Below are 21,197 nucleotides of genomic sequence, written 5' to 3'. Positions count from 1 at the left end.
ATCGACTCTGTGCTTCACCCATGCCATGTCCTTTATTTCTCCGGCTAGCCAACCTGTACAATTGTAAGCTCCTTGAGGGCAAGGATCGTGTCTATTACAATCCTTTGTCCTCTCCCAAGCCGAGAGTACAGTCTCTACACTGAGTAAGCATTGAGTAAATCCTATTGTTTGATTACAGTGCTCTGCCCTCAGTAGTTTGATTCCCCCTGCGGCCTTGGAATACAATTCTCAGCATGAAGTCTTTCAATTATCTTCGGGTGTCTCACTAAAAAACAAGATATGGGGTGAGCTTCATGGAACGTAAAGTAATGGCTTGCTTGCACTTAACAGTCTGTCGGTAGTATTTATGGAGCACCTAATGTGCAGAGCACCATAAAAACCTGTGAGAGTTCAGTAGAGTTAGAATGATAATGATGGTATTTATTAAGCTTTTACTGTGTGCCAAGCACTGTTTTAAGTGCTGGGAAAGATACAAGATTATCAGGTTGTCCCAGGTGGGACTGACAGTCTTAATCCCCATTTTACAGGTGAGGTAACTGAGGCTCAGAGAAGTTAAGTGACTTGCCCAAAGTCACACAGCTGATGAGTGGCGGAGCTGGGATTGGAACCCTTGACCTCTGATTCCCAAGCCCGTGCTCTTTCCACTAAGCCACGGTACTTCTCTAGAAGGCCCAGCCCCTACCCTCAAAGAGTTTACAGTCATCTGTCTCACTCTACAAAATCCTAGCATGAATGCGAAAATGCCCTAACCAATATTACTCACGTAGTCCCTGTTGGGGATGATGGTAAAAGTAAGAGCGAAAGAAGATCCTTCAGGAACAGCTCCCTGTGGGCAGGGAATGTTTCTACCAACTCTGTTTTACTCTACTCTCCCAGGTGCTTAATAGAGTGCTCTGCATACAGTAAGCACTGCAATAACTTCCATTGATTGATTGAACATCAAGAATGCCATTGATTTTTATGCAAAATTGGTGAAATGTGTTTTAAATATTTCTACATTACACAGGGTCTGTTAATAGGACTTTTTTGTTGTTCTTGTAGGTTGTCCCTTTGTGAAAAAGCTCTTGCTGAATACCTAGAAAGCAAGCGCTTAGCTTTTGCTCGGTTCTATTTCATCTCTTCTGCCGATCTGCTTGATATACTCTCTAAAGGATCCCAGCCCAGGCAGGTAATGTTACTTGCAAATTCTCAAGTATAATATATGGTCATAGATAAGGAAATTCATTCTCTAAGTGCGTGTCTTCCGTATTAATTTCCTCCTCTTTTCTCTTCCTCCCCCACCCCCTCACCTTGAAGTACTAGGCCTTTGCGATCAGAGATAGTGTCTCAGTGAGTTTCCATGGAGTCTCCCTTATCCATAGTACAGTACCACTTGGCGTGATGTAACCTTTCAGCAATTGTATGTGGTGATTTGGTGCTGTGGCTAATTTAGAACAGCAAGGGTATAGTCCTGCAGTCTCAAAAGTCAACTTTTGAGTTGTTATTCTAATGATGACTCTTCAAAAAACAGAAATTACACTTAGTAAAGTGAACTAAAATTTTACCCAAGAAGTTTTTTCTTTTTCTACAAAGAGAGTCTGATTTATCAGTAAGGTTGGATCTACATCAGAAAGTAGAGCAGGAATGTTGCAACATATACCCTCTTGTAGAGTGGTACCTAGAGCACCCCCTCTAAAAAAAAAAAAATATGTCTTTGGGGGAACTGGGTTTGCATTTTAAAATCTAACTTGTTAGATCTGCCAGGAATGGGCCCATGAAAAGCTACCACTGTATTATTTAAGCACTTATCCATCATTTCATTCTTTTTTTCATTCTATCTGTAATCATTTTGTGCATGTCTCCCCACTTAGATTATGAACTCCTTCAGGGCAGGGTTCACATCTTCCCACTGTATTTTATTCTACCAAATGCTTAGTGTAGTGCTCAATAAATACTCTTGATTGATTCAATCAGGGTGCAATTCCATTAGAAAGAGGTGAATGGTTTTCCAGCTATCAGTACTATTTACTGAGCACTTATTGTGTCCAGAGCACTGTACTAAGCACTTGAGAGTACAGTATAGCAAAGTTGGTAGACACATTCCCTGACCACAGCGAAATTACCATTTAGAGGGAACCAATGACAAAACATCCCAATCAGGGAGTAGGAGGGAAGGGAAACCACATAATCTGGATAGTTGCCAGGATATCTGTAACTTCAGAACTGTAGATTTTACAACAAATCAATGGCCACAATAACTTGAATTTGAAAGAGCCATAGGTGAATTGTGAATCCTTGACTCTGTAGTCTTCCTTTAGAAGTTCCAAAAGGAAATTGTGTGTGTGTACCTCTGGATCCAGTCAACATAGCTAATGATTCCGCTGATGTTTTGAACAATTTTCCAGGAGAAGGGCACTAAATTACAAGGCCTGACTGACAAAAGGGAGCGCTACAGTCTGTTCTTAATTTTTAGCTCTGTAGATATCACAACTCTCCCTATAAGCAGCATGGTCTAGTGAATAGAGCACAAGCCGGGTAGTCAGAAGGACCCGGCTACTAATCCTGGCTCTTCCACTTGCCTGGTGTGTGACCTTGGGCATGTCACTTTGCTTCTCTGGGGCTCAGTTATCTCATCTGTAAAATGGGGAATGAGACTTTGAGCCCCACATGGGACAGGGACTGTGTCCAACCTGATTTGCTTGTATCCGCCCCAGTGCTTACTATAGTGCTTGATTCATAGTAAGTGCTTAACAAATGCCACAAGTATTATTATTGTTATTTTTATTGTGACTCAACACTCAGCCTCCAGTTCTCTGCCCTTGCTTGAGGGCCCCCAGACAGCCCAGGGCCTGAGTTCTAGGAACCGCTTCCTTTTTGAGTGGGTAGGAGGGTGAGGTGGTGTAACCGGTGGGTGATGGCAGTCATGTGGAACAGCCGGGGAAACTATTGGTCAGGGTGCCAATGACCTGAAAGCTGGCCCATGTATGGGATGGGGACATACATATACAGAAATAGGCAAATATGTCTGTCCATATGTCTGCTTGTTGGTTTCATTAATAATAATGACGATTGTGATATTTATTAAGCACGTATTTGCACCAAGCACTGTTCATTCATTCAATTGTATTTATTGAGCTCTTACTGTGTGCAGAGCACTGTACTAAGCGTTTGGAAATCACACTGTTCTGGGTAGTTACAAGGTAATCAGATCTTACACAGCCCCTGTCCCACATGGCTGACAGGGAAGGAGAATAAAACAAGTGCCTAGTATGTGCAGAGTACCGTACTAAGAACTTAGGGGAGAATAATGGAATTAGTAAATGTGATCCCTGCTCTCAAGGACCTTACAATCTAGCAGGGGAGACAGAAAGGGAAGAATAAAGATATGTGTAAGTGGCTTGGGAGGGCTGTGATTTCCTAAATGCTTAGGTGGTGTAGATGTGCTGAAGTAGCAGTTCTGGAGTAATAATAATAATAATAATAACAATAATGGTATTTGTTAAGTGCTTACTACGTGCCAAGCACTGTTCTAAGCACTGGGGTAGATACAAAGTAATCAGGCTGTCCCATGTGGGGCTCTCAGTCTTAATCTTCATTTTACAGATGAGGGAACCGAGGCACAGCGAAGTTAAGTGATTTGCCCAAGGTCACACAGCAGACAAGTGGTGGAGCCAGGATTAGAACTCATGACCACTGACTCCCAAGCCCATGCTCTTTCCACTAAGCCACGCTTAGGATGGGGTGATGAGAAATGAATTCACCCACTGTCACTCCCTCCCTATCTGCCTTCTTCTCTCTCCCCGTGCCTCACTCCTTCCTTCCTTCTCTTCCTCACTTCTTTCTTTCCTCCCTCTCTCCTTCCCTCTTTCCCAACCTTCCTTCCTTCTTGTCTCCCTTCCTCCCAACTTGTCTGACTTTCTCCTTCCCTCCCTCCTTCTCTCCCTCTATCTTATAAGGTTACTGGGAGAAGTGAGGATGATGGAGAGGGATAATCAATAAAAGAGTAGGCTCAGCATGCTAGAGAAAAGAACCTTTGAAGGTGTGGTAGGTCACACCCAGGAAACCATGGCCTGTGACAGGAAATATTGGTCATGATACAAACATTCCTGGGGCAGGAATGATCCAGCTGAGTGAAACATGGCTGCCGGTCATATTTAGCTTGGAGGAAGTTGGTGCTGAATAGGTTTTGATTGGATTAGCAAACTGCTTCTAGAGCAGCAGCAGCCTGAATCAAGGCATCTCTTGTCCAAATATTCAGTTGGGATCCCTAGCATCATTGATCACCTGATGGTCCTTGATAGTCATAATGGTATATGTCAGGCACTGCATTAAGTGCTGAGGTAGATACAGGATGATTGGAGACAGTCCCCATTCCACCTCCATCTCACAGTCCAAGAGTATTTATTAAGTGCTTACTGGGTTCCGAGCCCTGGACTAAGCCCTAGGAGAGAATTGTACTTTCTAAGAGCTTAGTACAGCACTCTGCACACAATAAACACTCAATAAATATGATTGAATGAGTGAATACAGAGAAGCAGTGTGGCTCAGCGGAAAGAGCACGGGCTTGGGAGTCAGAGGTCATGGGTTTGAATCCCGGCTCTGCCACTTGTCAGCTGTGTGACTGTGGGCAAGTCACTTAACTTCTCTGTGCCTCAGTTACCTCATCTGTAAAATGGGGATTAAGACTGTGACCCTCATGTGGGACAACCTGATTACCTTGTATCTACCCCAGCCCTTAGAACAGTGCTCTGCACATAGTGAACGCTTAACAAATACCAACATTATTATTATTATTACACAGTTGAGAATTAGAGAGAGAGAACAGGCCTGTGTTTAATCCCCATTTTACATATGAAAGCGAGGCCCAGAGAAAGCAAGTGAGCCATCCAAGACCAAAAAACAGAAAAGAAGCAGATCCAGAACCAGAACCCACATCCTCTGTCTCCAGTCCTATGCTCTTTCCACTAGGCAACACTGCTTCTACTGACTGAATATGATAAAAAATCAGATCTCAAGCTCACCGTATGGAATAGAGTGATACACCGCATTTGAAACACAGTGGTGTTTACCCCTAACCGAATAGCTTGTCATGATATTAGAAATATTTTTATAACTCTCACTTCTTCCCAAAGCAGTAATTTTGCTAGGATGTGTGATGGTTAAAGACTCATTTATAAACTGCAATTTTTCAACCGACTGTTATATGGCCACTCTGCAGAATATTATCGTAAAATCTCACCGACTACCTCTACCATTACAATTGTCATCCTGGGAGATATATTTCTTTGTGAATAAATGACCATTGGGTAATGCGGATGAGGGGTGGGTTTGCGTGGTGCTTCAAGCTGGGATCGATAACCTCCTATTTTATCTGAGTATATAGAAAGTGAGATTTTCCGATTCATCCATTTAAAACTCACTCAAAACTTCACATGGCTTCCCACTGAGATTTTCTTCCAAACAAACTACATAGTCTAACAAAAATGCCAAGGGTTGAAAGCTTCAAAGACCAAATTAACTCCAAAGGAGTGTCCCTCTCAGGATTGATGTTGGCTGGAAAGTACAGAAAAGTTAGTCAGCTGCTGCAGTTGCTCCCAGATATATAAAGAATCGTAGCTCTTGGAGCTATTGTCTCCTCACCTTTCGAAGACACTTGATCCCTCCATTTAACTGAAAAGAAGAATCTGTCCCTCAACCAGGTCATCTTAACTCTCGGCTTCAGAGATCTCTCCCAGGCTGTAATTGGCTGGGAGGGCTCAGCAGGGGAGGGGCTAAAGAAAGAGCTGCAGCAAAAATCGGGGACGGGGAAGAAGACTGCACCCAATTGGTACCTTGTAAATGCTATTGATGATGAATGGAGAAGGGGAAGAGGAAGCTGGCAACATCTGGAAAAGATGGTGGTCATTTGGGTATAAACCAGACAGTCCAGTTTTCAGCTGGTCTGCCCCAGACCAGTAGCAATATGGCACCATGGCCCTTTATGTCCAGGATTAATAATAATAATAATAATAATGTTGGTATTTGTTAAGCACTTACTATGTGCAGAGCACTATTCCAAGCGCTGGGGTAGATACAGGGTAATCAGGTTGTCCCACAAGAGGCTCACAGTTAATCCCCATTTTACAGATGAGGTAACTGAGGCACAGAGAAGTTAAGTGACTTGCCCACAGTCACACAGCTGACCAGTGGCAGAGCCAAGAGTCAAACTCATGACCTCTGACTCCAAAGTCCAGGCTCTTTCCACTGAGCCACGCTGTTTCCCATTCTTATTTTAATTGTCAAGTTTCCCTCTTCCTCAGCTTCTAGAGAAGCAGCTAGGCCTAGTGGAAAGAGCACAGGTGTGGGAGTGAAAAGGACAGGGGTTCTAATCCCAACCCTGCTACTTGTCTGCTGTGTGATCTTGGGCAAGTCACTTCACTTTTCTGTGCTTCAGTTTCCTCATCTGTGAGATGGGGATTAAGACTGTGAGTCCCATGTGGGACAGGAACTGTGTCCAACCCAATTTTCTTGTACCCCAACTCCACCCAACACTTAGTACAGAGATTGGAACATAATAAGCACTTAACTAATACCACCATTATTATTATTACCAGCTCCTGGACGTGGGAGGGGAACACAGTGGCTTTGGGGGAATGGAAGTTTCCAGGAATCCTTCCAGGTTCTGCGGCTCTCCCTAAAGAACATTTTAATGTGTCCTGCTGCTGCCTTTGTGTTTCATGACCAATGAAAATCACATCTCTAGCTTCAGTGTTTGCAAAATGGTGTCCAATATTCTTTAGTGCATTTGGCGCCTTCCTGAAAGAATGGCAATGTTATTGCTGGGAAAAAGCACTGGCTGTAAACGGGCGGGGGCAGGCAATGTTACAGCAATAGCAGCATGGACAGGAAGAGTGGTGTGGCTGTCAGAAGCATGAACAGGAAGAGGGGCAGGAGTGATGAGAGCACAGACAGGAAAAGTGGCAGGAGTGACCGGCATGGGCAGGGAGTGACAGGAGTGACCGGCATGGGCAGGGAGTGGCAGGAGTGACAAGATCATGGACAGAAAGAATAGTGAGAGTGACAGGATCCCAGACAGGAAGAGTGGAGGGAGTGATGGGAGCACGTACAGGAAGAGTGCCTTATCTCCTCCAGGAAACCTTCTCCGACTGAGCCCTCCTCTCCTCTTCTCCCACACCCTTCTGTGCCGCTCATACTTGCTCCTTCATTCATCCTCTCTCCCTTCCACATGGCACATATGTATATATCTGTAATTTATTTATCTATTTACTTATATTAATGTCTGTCTCCCCTTCTAGACTGTGAGCTTGTTGTGGTCAGGGAATGTGTTTGATGTTTTATTGTACTCAACCAAGCGTGTAGTAGAGTGCTTTGCACACAGTAAGCGCTCAAGACATACAATTAACAATAATAATAAGAGTGGAGAGAGTGACGGGAGCACAGACAGGAAGAGTGGAGGGAATGATGGGATCATGGACAGGAAGAATGGAGAGAGTGACATGAGAATGGACAGGAAGAGTGGAGGGAGTGATGGGAGAATGGACAGGAAGAGTGGAGGGAGTGATGGGAGAATGGACAGAAAGAGTGGAGGGAGTGATGGGAGAATGGACAGGGCAAGTAGAGAGCGTGGTAGGTGAACTGTTAGGAAGACTGATGGGGAGCACAGATAGGATGAGTGGCAGAAGTGACAGGAATACTGATAGGGCAGAGTGATGGGGGTGACAGGATCATGGACAGGAGGAATGGCGAGAGTGACAGGAGCACAGATAGGAAGGGTAGAGGGATTGACAGGAGCACTAGCAAAGTGGCAGGAATGACAGGAGCCCTGACCAGAAGAGTACTGGGGATGACAGGAACAAGTTGAGGAAGAGTGGTGGGAGTGACAGGTGCACTGACAGAAAGAGTGGCAGGCTTAGGGGACAGGACAGGAGCCAGGACAGGGACCCCAGAGCATGAACTGGGAATTGCTTCTACTTCATTCTAATATTCCTAAAAAATTCAGAATGTTGGAACAGCATACTGAAGCTATCCTTCTTGCAACAGATCTCTTGGATATTGAATATTTGGAAATCACCTTTAACTTAGTATAAGAAGTAATTTTACATACTTTAGCATGTATTCTTCATTGCAGGGTAACAGTAATTCACAACAGCGAGTAGCTGTTTTAGTTAAATAAAAATACAATTGACTATTTTTCCCCTGGTGACTTTTATTCAGTCTCAGAGAGTTTAGATTTCTCTCTGCTGTCAGCTTTTTATAATGCCAAATATTGTACTTAAGGGTTTTTGAAAAGCTCAAAGGAATACAGTATTACATTTTATGGACAATAAATTGACTATCAAATAATTTATTGGGCAGCTATGCTCCTATCTAAGCACACAGTTGGAGGGATGGAAATTGCCTAGAGGATGTGCTAAAGTTTTTTCTTAATTGTAATTTAACTTCTTTTAGGGCTTGCAGGCAGAGGTATGAAGTAAGTTTTCATTTAATAGACAAAGCAAATTCCAGTAAGCACCTCTAAGGAAATGGATGCAGACACTTGTTGGGTCAGGGCAGAAAAAGGGTAATAAAGGCCAAGGGGAGAAAGCTGGTGTTAGAAGGAAAGGGAGCTGCAAGGAAAAGCCCCCAGACTTTCTATGGCTTGGTAGGGGGGCTGTGGAGAAACGCCAGTAGAACCAGGCTTCCAGTGGCCTAGTGGTCATTCTGCATCTCCTCCCCCAAACTTCCCTGGGCAGGCTCCTTCCCACAACCATTTGTTATAGTATTTGTTAAGCACTTACGGTGTGCCAGGCACTGCTCTAAACACAGAGGCATATTCAAGGTAATCAGGTTGGACACAGTCCTTGTCCCACGTGGGGCTCACAATCTTAATCCCCATTTTATAGATGAGTTAACTGAGACAGAGAGAACTGAAATGACTTGTGCAACGTCACAAAGCAGACAAGTGGCAGAGCTGGGATTAAAATCTGGGTCCTTCTGACTCCCAGGCTCTTGCTCCATCCAGTACACCACACTGCTTCCTCTGGCTCTTTGGTCACTTGCTGCGAGCCGGGCGCTGTACTAAGTGCATCTGCCTTTCCTTTAGCATATCTGCCACCCTGCTCTAACCCCCTCAGTATCTTAATGTTCTTATGGTTTTTGGCCATCCCTTTCTCCTGTGTGCCCATTGCCAGCCTCCCTTTTTAGGTCAAGTCTCCCACAGACCAGGAACTGAGTCTTATTTATCCCTTAGTCTTCTCTAGTGCTATGGACAGTGTTTTCCAGGTTGTGAGCACTCAATAGTACTGAATGAATGAGTGATGGTTCTCCAACCACCACAGGGAAAGAGGTGGTTAAATAAGTAACGTGGCCTAGAGGAAAAGAGCGTGAGCCTGGGAGTCAGGGGATCTCGGTTCTAATTCTGGCTTCTCCATTTCTCTGCTGTGTGACCTTGGGTGAGTCATTTAATTTCTCTGTGCCTCAGCTTCCTCATCTGTAAAATGGTTATTCAATACGTATTTTCCCTTTCCTTTAGACTGTGACCCCACATGGGAGAGCAACTGGCTCCAATCTTATTATCTTGTATGTACCCCAGTGCCCAATACAGTGCTTGGCACATGCTAAGCACTTACCAAATACTAAGGGTATTGTTATTAGGTATGCAGGAACTTCTGCCTCTCTATTACAGCCTTCCAAAATTCCTCATGGTCTTCTTGGTTGTACATGTTGTTAGAGGTAGCCCCTACCGTGCCGTAGGAAACCAGAGACAAACCACAGTGAGAAATGTCCTCATCCTGTCTGTTTACTTGGTTCCAGGTGACTTGTCATCTTGCCAAACTCTTTGACAGTGTGGCAGATCTTCAGTTTGAAGACTACCAGCAAATGCTCACAAACACAGCAACTGGGATGTTCAGCAAGGAGAAGGAATCTGTCCCATTTCATGCGGCCTGTGACTGCGTGGGCCAGGTAAGGGAGGAAGACTACTGGTTTCCTTCTCCACTAAATGGCTTCCCCACTTTGGAAGGTTCAGATGAAAACATGTGTTTCTATTCTCACCAGAGTTCTTCCACAACAGCCCTGTGGCTTCTCCTGGGAATGTTCTATTGCGATGTTGGAACTTCCTGGGTCTCCTTGCCACTCGCACCCACTGGCAGCTGGACTTAATGGGAGTATTTCATTCATTTATTCAATTCATTCAATCATATTGAGTGCTTACTGTGTGCAGAGCAGTGTATTAAGCACTTGGAAAGTACAGTTCGGCAACAGATAGAAATAATCCCTACCCAGCAACGGGCTCACAGTCTAGAAGAGGGGGAGACAGACAACAAAACAAAACAAGTAGGCAGACATAGCATCAAAATAAATAAATAGAATTATAGATATATACATGTCATTAATAAAATAAATAGAATAATAAATATGTACATATATACACAAGTGCTATGGGGGAAGGAGGGGGGGGTAGAGCAGAGGGAGGGAGTAAGGGCAATGGAGAGAGGAGGAGGAGCAGAGGAAAAGTGGGGCTCAGTCTGGGAAGGCCACCTGGAGAAGGTGAGCTTTCAGTAGGGCTTTGCAGGGGGTAAGTGAGCTAGTTTGGCAGATGTGAGGAGGAAGGGCATTCCAGGCCAGAGTAGGACGTGGACCAGGGGTCGACAGTGGGATAGCCAGGAACGAGGCACAGAGGAGGTTAGCGGCAGAGGAGCGGAGTGGGCAGGCTGGGCTGTAGAAGGAGAGAAGGAAGCTGAGGTAGGAGGGGGCAAAGTGATCTAGAGCTTTGAAGCCAATAGGGAGGAGTTTTTGCTTCACACGAAGGTTGATAGGCAACCACTGGAGACTTTTGAGGAGGAGGGTGACATGCCCAGAGCGTTTCTTTAGAAAGATAATCCGGCAGCAGAGTGAAGTGTAGACTGAAGTTGGAAGGGACAGGAGGTTGGGAGATCAGAAAGGGTGCTGATGCAGTAATCCCATCAGGATATGATAAGTGATTGTACTAACAAGTTAGGGGTTTGGGTGGTGAGGAAAGGGCGGATCTTGGCGATGTAGATTAGTAGATGTCTGAACCTGATTATCGTGTGTTTTCCCCGCATTTAAAACAGTAATAAGTTGTAATTAGTAGTAAATACCACCACTGTTATTATTAGTGGAAATCAGTAAAAGTTTTAAATGATGCATATGAAAGGAAACGTTTTGGCATAGATTTTGTCCAAGGATCTTCAAACGGATGTCCAGATTTTTCTTCTGTTGCATTGAGGGGAGTTGTCTAGTCAAAGCCTCCATTTCGGCTATCGGTAGGTGGGCTGCAATGGTAGAAGTAAGCAGAAAAGGCTCTGCTTTAAGGGAAAAGGCCCAGGGCCAGTAGTCCAGTGATGAGTTGCTTGGTGTTACACTGTGTGCTGGCATAATGCATGTGATGTCACACGTATTCTAGTTTCACCACTAGAGGGGTGGGGCCTACCTTTCAATCATTCATTAAATTGTATTTATTGAGTGCTACATGTGTGCAGAACACCATACTAAGCGCCTGGGAAAGTACAATACAGCAATAAAAAGACACATTCCCTGTCCACAATGAGCTTGGAGGGCTGGGGGGATCTTATCTTTTAACACAACCTCAAGAGTCATATGAATGATCAATGTGGAGGAAAAGAGTGCTTATGTAACAGTACTGTGTAGTTTGAAGACATTTGCCTTAGTTTGTTGGTCGTGGAGAAAGTTATACTGGAGCCAGGGGCTGGAGAGGAGAAAGGTTAGGTGAAAGTTTCCTAATTCCTAGCCAGTCCCTTTCGTGCTGTCAAATATGAAATATGAAAAAGAAACCCTCACCTCCGCTTAAAAACGTAGTTGTTCGGTTGGGTTCTGCACTAAATTCCTTCCCAACTCTCATACTCTGTGCTGGAGATGAGAAAATGGTGGCTTATATCAAATGCTTTAGAAAAATGTCATCTTTGTCAGCTGTTATTTGATGTGCTCTTCTACCATGCAAGTCTCCAGTTGGTAACCAGCTTTTTCCAAAAGACCTGAATATTAGATTTTGGAATCATGAATTTAGAATCCATCTCCCTCCCCACCTCTGCCTCAAGGGTATTTAGTTAAAGCCAGCCAAATAATGGAAGCAAATGGAGATGTACTTTGATCAAAACTTCATATTTTGATCTCTTGGGTCTTTTTAGAATAATGTTACAGCGATTAGAGGAGTCACCATCAACAATCTTGATAAAAGTAGGTAGCTGTCTGCTTCTCTGCCAGCATCTGCCGGCGTGCTGGCCCTCTGCCCAGAATGATTGAGGACAAGTTGATAGATATGGTTGTTGTCAGTAAGGTCCTCCGAACTTGAAAATTTGGTTAATGTGATCATTTATTCTAACTCCTTAGTGTTGGATTGTAGAAATCCTTTATGTGTGTACCTCTAATCGCCTCGCTCTTTGGTAAGGGTGCAAATTGGAGGGTTTTTTAATCTAGAGATTTAAGTGAGCCAGTGCCAAGGCTTTCTCCCACATTCACCCTTTCCTCTCCTCAGGAGAAACGAGCAGGGTAGAGATGGGGTGGGAAGCAGTGTGGCTCAGCGTGGAAGCAGCGTGGCTCAGTGGAAAGAGCCTGGGCTTCGGAGTCAGAGGTCATGGGTTCGACTGCCGACTCTGCCACTTGTCAGCTGCGTGACTGTGGGCAAGTCACTTAACTTCTCTGTGCCTCAGTTACCTCATCTGTAAAATGGGGATTAACTGTGAGCCTCACGTGGGACAACCTGATTACCCTGTATCTCCCCCAGCGTTTAGAACAGTGCTGTGCACATAGTAAGCACTTTAACAAATACCAACATTATTATTATTATTATTATTATTATAAATACCTACAGACTGCAAATGGCAAGGGTTTTGTGAAGCAAATGGAGGTAGAAAAAGTGATTGATCAGCAGGCATTCTGGTGAGGTGGTGGTATTAATAATAATGATAATAATAAATTGTGGTATTTAGGTGCTTAGTGTGTGCCAGGCAATTTGCTAAATCCTAAGGTAAATCAATTAGGTGAGATCCAGTCCCCTTCCCTCATGGGGCTCTCAATCTAATCAGTAGGAAAAACAAATATTGCATCCCCATTGTTCAGATAAAAAAATACTGAGGCCAGAGAAGTTAAGGGAAGGGGTGGAAAGGGATAAATGCCAGAAGCCATAAATGGCAAGGCGCTTGTGAAGCAAATGGCGGTAAGAAAAGTGATTGGTCAGCAGGCATTCTGGTGTGGTAATAATGATGATAATGATAATTGTGGTATTTAAGTGCTTACTATGTGCAAGGCAATTTGCCGAATCCTAAGGTAAATCAATCAGGTGAGACCCAGTCCTTGTCCCTCGTGGGGCTCACAGTCTTATTAGGAGGGAAAACAGGTTATTGTATTCCCACTGTTCAGATAAAGAAACTGAGGCTCAGAGAATTTCAGTGACTTGCCCAAGGTCACACAACAGCTAAGTGGTGGAGCAGGGAGTAGAACTAAGGTCTCGTGACTCCCCGTCTATGCTCTTTCCCCAATAATAATAATAATGTTGGTATTTGTTAAGTGCTTACTATGTGCAGAGCATTCATTCATTCATTCAGTAGTATTTATTGAGTGCTTATTATGTGCAGAGCACTGTACTAAGCGCTTGGAATGAACAAGTCGGCAACAGATAGACAGTCCCTGCCATTTGATGGGCTTGCACTGTTCTAAGCGCTGGGGTAGATACAGGGTAATCAGGTTGTCCCACATGAGGCTCACAGTCTTAATCCCCATTTTCCAGATGAGGTAACTGAGGCACAGAGAAGTTAAGGGACTTGCCCACAGTCACACAGCTGACAAGTGGCAGAGCGGGGATTCGAACCCATGACCTCTGACTCCCAAGCTCGGGCTCTTCCCACTGAGCCACACTGCAGTGCCCAATGGCATGTTGAGGTGACAGCCTTCTCTATGAATCCTGGAGAAATGTTTTATTCAGAAAGCCTAAAGCTGCTCCCAGACATGGTATGTTTCTTTTGACATGGGAAGACTACTGATTCTTCAGTTCTGTCCACCTGGGAAGTTAAAGCAGCAGCCTATGGCTTCATCTGAGAAGCAGCCTGGCCTAATGGCATGGGCTTGGGAGTCAGACGTCCCCACTCGTCTGCTGTGTGACTGTCGGCAACTCATTTAACTTCTCTATGCCTCAGTTACCTCGTGTAAAATGGGGATTGAGACTGTGAACCCTAGATGGGACAGGAACTGTGTCCAACCTCATTACCCCAACGCTTAGAACAGTGCTTGGTACGTAGTAAGCACTTAACAAATACCATAATTAATATTATTATTATTTTCTGACTTTTCTCCCATTCTGAAGCCGGTAGAAGAGGAAGGGGAGGAGCAGAGAAGTGGAACGACTGCCCTGGGCCCTAAGAAGCCCCTCTCCTCCCACCAGGTGGGATCCTTGCTTGTTGCCAAAGGAACGGGGCAGAAGCAGCAGCATAGCCTTGTGAAAAGGGCATGGGCCTGGGAATCAGAAGGACCCGGATTCTAATCTCGGCTTTGCCATGTGTCTGCTGTGTGACCTTGGGCAAGTCACTTCACTTCTCTGTGCCTCAGTTGCATCAGTCATAAAATGGGGATTAAGACTGTGAGCCCCACTGGACACATGGACTGTGTCCAACCTGATTACTTCATATCTAGGCCAGGGCTTAGAACAGTGCCTGGAACATAGTAAGTGCTTAACAAATAACTTAGAAAAAAGTTTACCAACTCTGTCGTATTGTACCTTCCCAAGTGCTTAGTCCAATGTTCTGCCTGCAGTAAGGGCCCAATAAATACATTTAACTGGGGAGATTAGAAGCGATTTGAGAAGAAACTTGTATCCTTTATCCCGTCCCTCCTCTGAGGCCCCTGTGCCTTCCTGGGAATGATAGTCATCCAGCCTGGGCTCACAAAGGAAACCTCCTATTCCTTGGTGAGGCTGGGGGTGGGTAGCTCTTGGCGATATAGCAAACACTTGATTCATTATTACTAAAAGTAATGAAAGTTATAAATTGCTGAATTCCAGCTGTGCATTTCTATCAGTCCCCTCATGCCAACGCCATTGCCCTTATGAACCAAGCAGGGTTTCTCTAAGATTCTAAACCATTTTATAAAAGCAAAATAAAGTTGATTAATTTCCTCACAGTCAGCAGTCACTCCATGTCTGTCTTCTCCTGCTGTTGAGTGTCTGACAAGTGAAATGATGAAAATCAGCAGGGAATGTAATTAAGATACTAGCTAAAACTCTTTTGTTCTAAAACTGAGAAACAACACAAACAATCTGAGAAAAGCAGTTTAAATGGATTCAGAGTTATTTTAAAAGATATTATTTGCCAGGTGATTATCAATTCTATCCCCTGAGGCCTGAAAGCCATGCTTGTCTGTCTTGAGAATTTGGCTTTTAAGCAAGCTCTGACTTCCACAGATCAGCCGAGCAATCAAGCAGTGGTATTTGAATGTTTATTATGTACAGAACACCAGTACTAAGTGCTTGGGAGAACACAATGCAGGAGAGTTGGTAGACATGTTCTGTGCCCACCAGAAGCTCAAAGTCTGGAGGGGATCTGGGCAGTTTGATTGAGACTGTGAGCCCCATGTGGGACAGGGACTGTGTCCAGTCTGATTTGCTTGTATCCACTCCAGGGCTTAGTATGGTGCTTGGCACATAGTAAGCACTTAAATACCACAATTATTATTACTATCATTATTATTATTAGACTGGACCCTCTGACCTCAGAGGGAGAGAGAGCCTATTGAATCAGATCCCAGGGGTTGAAGTTAAATGGACAGTGGTCTCAGAGCACAGGGAGTTTTCTATCAGTCACATTTATTGAGCATTTACTATGTGCAGAGCGCTTTACTAAGTACTTGGGTGTATACAATACAACAGAATTAGCAGACATGTTCCGCCCATAGCCAGATAGTCTCTTCTATGTCCATTTCTCTTATGATGCTTCATACCAGCATAAGAACAAAGGCAATTGTATCTCTAGACTGTGAGCTCTTTGTGGGCAAGGAATATGTCTGTTCGTTGTTGAAGTGTCCTCTCCCAAGTGCTTAGTACAGTGCTTTGCACACAGTAAGCACTCAGTAGATACGATTGACTGAATGAATGAATTACTCAACCAGACCAATGGTTATTCCAATTAGTAATAATAATAATAATGTTCGTATTTGTTAAGCGCTTACTATGTGCCAAGCACTGTTCTAAGCGCTGGGGTAGACACAGGGGAATCAGGTGGTCCCACGTGGGGCTCACAGTCTTAATCCCCATTTTACAGATGAGGTAACTGAGGCACCGAGAAGTTAAGTGACTTGCCCAAAGTCACACAGCTGACGAGTGGCGGAGCTGGGATTCGAACCCATGACCTCTGACTCCAAAGCCCGTGCTCATTTGGTGGTATTGATTACTATGTGCAAAGAACTGTTCTAAGTCCTTGGGAGAGTAAAACAGAGTTAGTAGCGTGGCTCAGTGAAAAGAGCACGGGCTTTGGAGTCAGAGGTCGTGAGTTCAAATCCCAGCTCTGCCACTTGTCAGCTGTGTGACCGTGGGCAAGTCACTTAACTTCTCGGTGCCTCAGTTACCTCATCTGTAAAATGGGGATTAAGACTGTGAGCCCCACGTGGGACATCCTGATTCCCCTGTGTCTACCCCAGCGCTTAGAACAGTGCTCGGCACATAGTAAGCGCTTAACAAATACCAACATTATTATTAGTAGATATGCTTCTGGCCCTCGAAGAGTTTACAGTCTGGGGGGCAGACATTAAAATAAATTGCAGATAGGGCAAGTGGCAGAGTATAATGGTATGTACGTAAGTGCCGAGGGGAATGGGGTGAGTATCAAAATGTATAGGTGATGCAGAAGAGAGGAGCCTAGGTTGGGGAGATGAAGAGGTTAGAAAAAGTTTCCTGAAGGTGAAATTATTTTTTAATGGCTTCGAAGATGGGGAGAGAGTTGGTCTTTTTCAGCCAAGCACTTAGTACAGTGCTCTGCATGCAGTAAGCGCTCAATAAATATGATTGAATGAATGAATGAATGTGGCAACTTGGGGAAACGATAGGATGGTTGCCCTCTTTGGCATCCATCGTTATAATGATTCCCCTCCACACTCCTAATTTACCCTCTAGTAACCCATTAAGGATCACTCATCCCTGAAGTTATTCAGACCATTCTTGAATCTACTGATCTTTTCAGGCTGCACAGTTTCCTGTGGTAATGACTTCCATATGTTCATTTGTCGAGTGGAGTATTTGCTTTTGTTTATTTCACACCTTTCAGCCTTAATGGCTGCTCCTTTGTCCTGACATGTGGGATAAGATGAACAAGAATCCGTGTTCTTCCCATCACCTCCTTAATGATTTTGTAGGTTTCACTCATAGCAGCGTCCGCCTTTTCAAGCCCAACCTTGTTTAAAATACACACCTAGGTGCATCTCGGTAGTAGCCCGTGGTGCCTCTGAAAGCTGGGGATGGCACTTCTGGGCCCTGAGATAGTTTCAACCATGATGCAGTGCTTCGGTTTTGTCCGGAAGGTGGAAACCTGGCTGAAGCGCCTCGAAGGGACCATGCGTGAAACTGTGCGCCGCTCCATCCCAGAAGCCACAGCTGCCTATGAGGAGAAGCCCAGGGAGCAGTGGATTTTCGATTTCCCAGCACAAGCTGTGCTCACCAGCTCCCAGATCTGGTGGACTACCGATGTGGGAATAGCCTTCAGCCGGCTAGAAGAAGGATTTGAAACAGCACTGAAAGATTATCATAAGAAACAGGTAGGTGACAGGATCATAAAGTCAACAGATCCGGTGAGGATTAAGAGGTCCTCTCTAATCAATTTCCCTGTCTCAATCAAAGACTTTTTCTGCACACATCCCAGGAACTTGAACAAGTTCCTTTGATCGAATACTTTAAAGATAGGTTTCCATCCAGGAAATAGTGTGGCCTAGGGGAAGGAATCTGGATCTGGATCGAGACCTAGTTTTGTCCCTGGCCTGCTATGTGACCTTGGTTAAGTCACTTAATCTCTCTTTTCTTCAGTTCCCTCATTTTTGAAGTAGGAATAGGAACCCTGTTGTCCCTCCCTGTTAGAATGGGAGCCCGATATGAGACAGACTGTATCTGATCACATTATCTTGGGTCACCTCTGGTACTTCAATCATATTAAACACTTTAAAAATGCCTTTATTAATATACTTTTAATAAGATGCTCTTGATGCCTCTATTATTATGTTACCTTAGTAAAGTCTCTCAGTCTAACATAAAATAAAATTTTTCTTTCCATTTGGGATGAAAACATAAAGTTAGAGCAAAGGTAAGGTACTCGCTGCCTTCCTTAGAAAGGAAAAGCCTCCATGTGGCAATAAGTAGTTTTTGCCAGCTGATACTTTGACATGCAGATGTCAGAGCCCATTACTTTTTGTCTGTACCCCCTGCTGGATTGCAAGCTTTTTGAGGCCAAGGAGCGTGCTTACCAAATATATTGCATTGTACTCTCCCAAGCACTTAGTACAGTGCTCTGCAGACAGCAAATTCTCAAATACCACTGATCGATTAATTACTGTTGGATCCTCTAGACTGTAAGCTCCTCGTGAGCAGGGATCATGTTTGCCAACTCTGCTATATTGCACTCTCCTAAGCACTTAGTACAGGTGCTCTGCACACAGTAAGCAGTGAGTAAATGTGACTCTTGGTTAGAATCAGCTTTTTAAAAAAGGTTTTCATTTTATCATGCATATCACAGGTCCTGGGAGTGTGACACAAAAAACACAGGTGACAAAGTTCATTATTCTCTCTACCATTTTCTACTTCCTCCTCTTTCTCTGAACACCCTCAAAGGGTGAAAAGAGTTTTGTGAAAGAAGGTGTTTAAAGACAGAGCATTCAGAACATTTCGTTAACCGCTAAACTGACCAACCTTCTATCCACTCTTTCCATTTCTACGACATTTCTCAGTGGAAGAATTGGCAATTGATTCAAACACAGTTTAAGGCTGACTGAGAAGGGGATAGGGACAATGCCTGTGTAAGGGAAGCCATGATTTATGAATCTATCAAGTTGCAATTGCATTGGAGTGGCGTGAAGAGATGAGTACCCAGATTGAAACTTTTATCTCGATTTTAAAAAAAAGTTACCTGCTGTTTAAATTACAGTGGAACCATCTGCTCCAAGATGTTTCTGTTTAAAATGAGTCTTGCTAATATGGTATGTCATTTTTCCAGGGAACTTTAGGCCCTAAAAATTAGATAAATTTTAAAAGTCAGACTTGAATGTTACTGACGAATTCCCCAAACGGCTCTTTACCCCTCTCTCCTTATGAACCCCACCCCGGGTCTTTGCTGCTGCCAAGAGTATGTGAATGTGGAAATTAACTTTATTATTCTAAGTACTGTTATATCTTAACCTTCCCAAAGACTGTTAGAGTCTATACCTCTTAGTATTTCTGTCCAGAATTTCTATCTTGAAACTGACAGGTATGTGATGAGCCTGGTTTTGCAGTGGCGACCTTCAAAACATACTGATTCTAAATGCACTTGCACAAAGATTTTTGCATTTCTTCAATGTATTAGAAAGCAAAAAGGAGCCATAACTCACATTCCTTAGGGCCTGAGGCCATCTGCCTCAAGGCAACACTTTTGGTTCCCACTAAATCTTGTACTCCTGCCATGGTGTGGTGATGATGGGATTCTCCCATTTAGTGGAGAATGGGATTCAAAGCTGGAGAAACTGGTAATTGTAGCACATTCTTTTTTAATCAATCCAGATCGCTCAGCTAAATGCTTTAATTGCCCTATTACTGGGAGAACTTGCACCAGGTGACAGACAGAAGATCATGACCGTTTGTACAATAGATGTCCACGCCAGAGACGTTGTGGCAAAGCTTGTGGCTCAGAAGGCAAGTTCAGGAGTTTCTGTGGTTTTGATGCTAGTTTTTGCAATTGAAAGCAGTTCTGGGAAACTTTTAGAGAGTTAGAGTGGATGGTTTTTAGAAGAGCTGAGAATTTTTTCTGTTATGTTGACCCTTTATGCCACCTGGGATTTTGATCATCTCTAGGAACTTTCCTCTTTTGGAAGGTGCAGAATTTAGAGAAATCGCAGCTCACATCCTTGAGAAGCAGCGTGGCATAGTGGATAGAGCATGGGCCTGGGAGTCAGAAGGTCATGGGTTCTAATCCTGGCTATGCCACTTGTCTTCTGTGTGACCTTGGGCAAGTCACATCACTTCTACTTGTACATTTGTACTTGTACTTGTCACACTTGTACATTCCAAGTGCTTAGTACAGTGCTCTGCACATAGTAAGCGCTCAATAAATACTATTGAATCAACTTCTATGTGCCTCAGTTACCTCATCTGTAAAATGGGGATCCATATTATGAGCCTCACATGGAACAGGGGCTGTGTCCAACCCAATTTGCTTGTATCTACACCGATGCTTAGTATAGTATCCGGCACATAGTAAGTGCTTAACAAATACCTCAATTTTTATCATTGCCCTTCCCAAGTCTCTATGGCTGGGATAGATCTGAAGCACATTCTAGGGGTGGGATGGGTCCCCAACTTTGCCTCCTATATATTCCTTAGACCAAAGTGCTCCATTCTTCATCAGGCGCATAGATCCACATCCCTGATCAGATATCGGCATTCCCTCCCACCCTGCCCCAGGGTGAGCAATTACTCCGGATGCAATCACTTAATCAATTCTAATCATTTATGTGATTTCCTAGTTATTCCCCCAACCTGACAGATTGATCATTTCCTCCAGGTTTAAGGATAGGCACTATTTGACCTTATTCCAGTCTGCAGGCACTTAACTAGTTTCTCACAATTGATAGCTAACATCTCTGGGGTGACTTCAGTCACTTTACAAGGCAAAGTCTTCTGAAAGAGAACACAAACATTTTTCTATGCTTTCTTGATCCAGGCTGATACACTGTAAGCCTGGCAAGTTCTACCATCAGCACTTTAGTTTTCAAGTCTTCTGGCTCTGCCTTTTTTTTATGGTACAAAGTGTATTTATCTATAATGTGCATAAAGAACAGTAGCATGTAGTTTTGTGATAACTAAAATACAGTGAGTCTGTCCATTCATTCAATCGTATTTATTGAGCGCTTACTGTATGCAGAGTACAGTTGGAAAGTACAATTTGGCAACAACTAGAAACAATCCCTACCCAACAACGGGTTCACAGTCTAGAAAGGGGAGGCAGACAACAAAACAAAACAGGCATCACTACCATAAAAAT

At 43.9% G+C, this 21,197-nt stretch overlaps 1 protein-coding gene across 1 annotated transcript in view; it reads left to right on the top strand.

Moving 5' to 3' along the window:
• Positions 1-18,713, top strand: part of LOC120638541 (dynein heavy chain 11, axonemal-like) — a 45,059-nt gene extending 26,346 nt beyond the window's left edge. The window contains exons 16-20 of the mRNA XM_039912816.1: positions 1,042-1,168; positions 8,428-8,442; positions 9,772-9,921; positions 17,497-17,730; positions 18,699-18,713. Coding sequence (XP_039768750.1) covers positions 1,042-1,168; positions 8,428-8,442; positions 9,772-9,921; positions 17,497-17,730; positions 18,699-18,713 — 541 coding nt within the window. The remainder of the gene's footprint in view (positions 1-1,041; positions 1,169-8,427; positions 8,443-9,771; positions 9,922-17,496; positions 17,731-18,698) is intronic.
• The last annotated feature ends 2,484 nt before the right edge of the window (positions 18,714-21,197 follow it).

The sequence above is a fragment of the Ornithorhynchus anatinus genome, chromosome 8 (assembly GCF_004115215.2).
Source record: "Ornithorhynchus anatinus isolate Pmale09 chromosome 8, mOrnAna1.pri.v4, whole genome shotgun sequence".
NCBI lineage: Eukaryota > Metazoa > Chordata > Mammalia > Monotremata > Ornithorhynchidae > Ornithorhynchus > Ornithorhynchus anatinus.
Note: the sequence above shows the minus strand (reverse complement) of the source record. Positions and strands in the feature narration are given on the sequence as shown.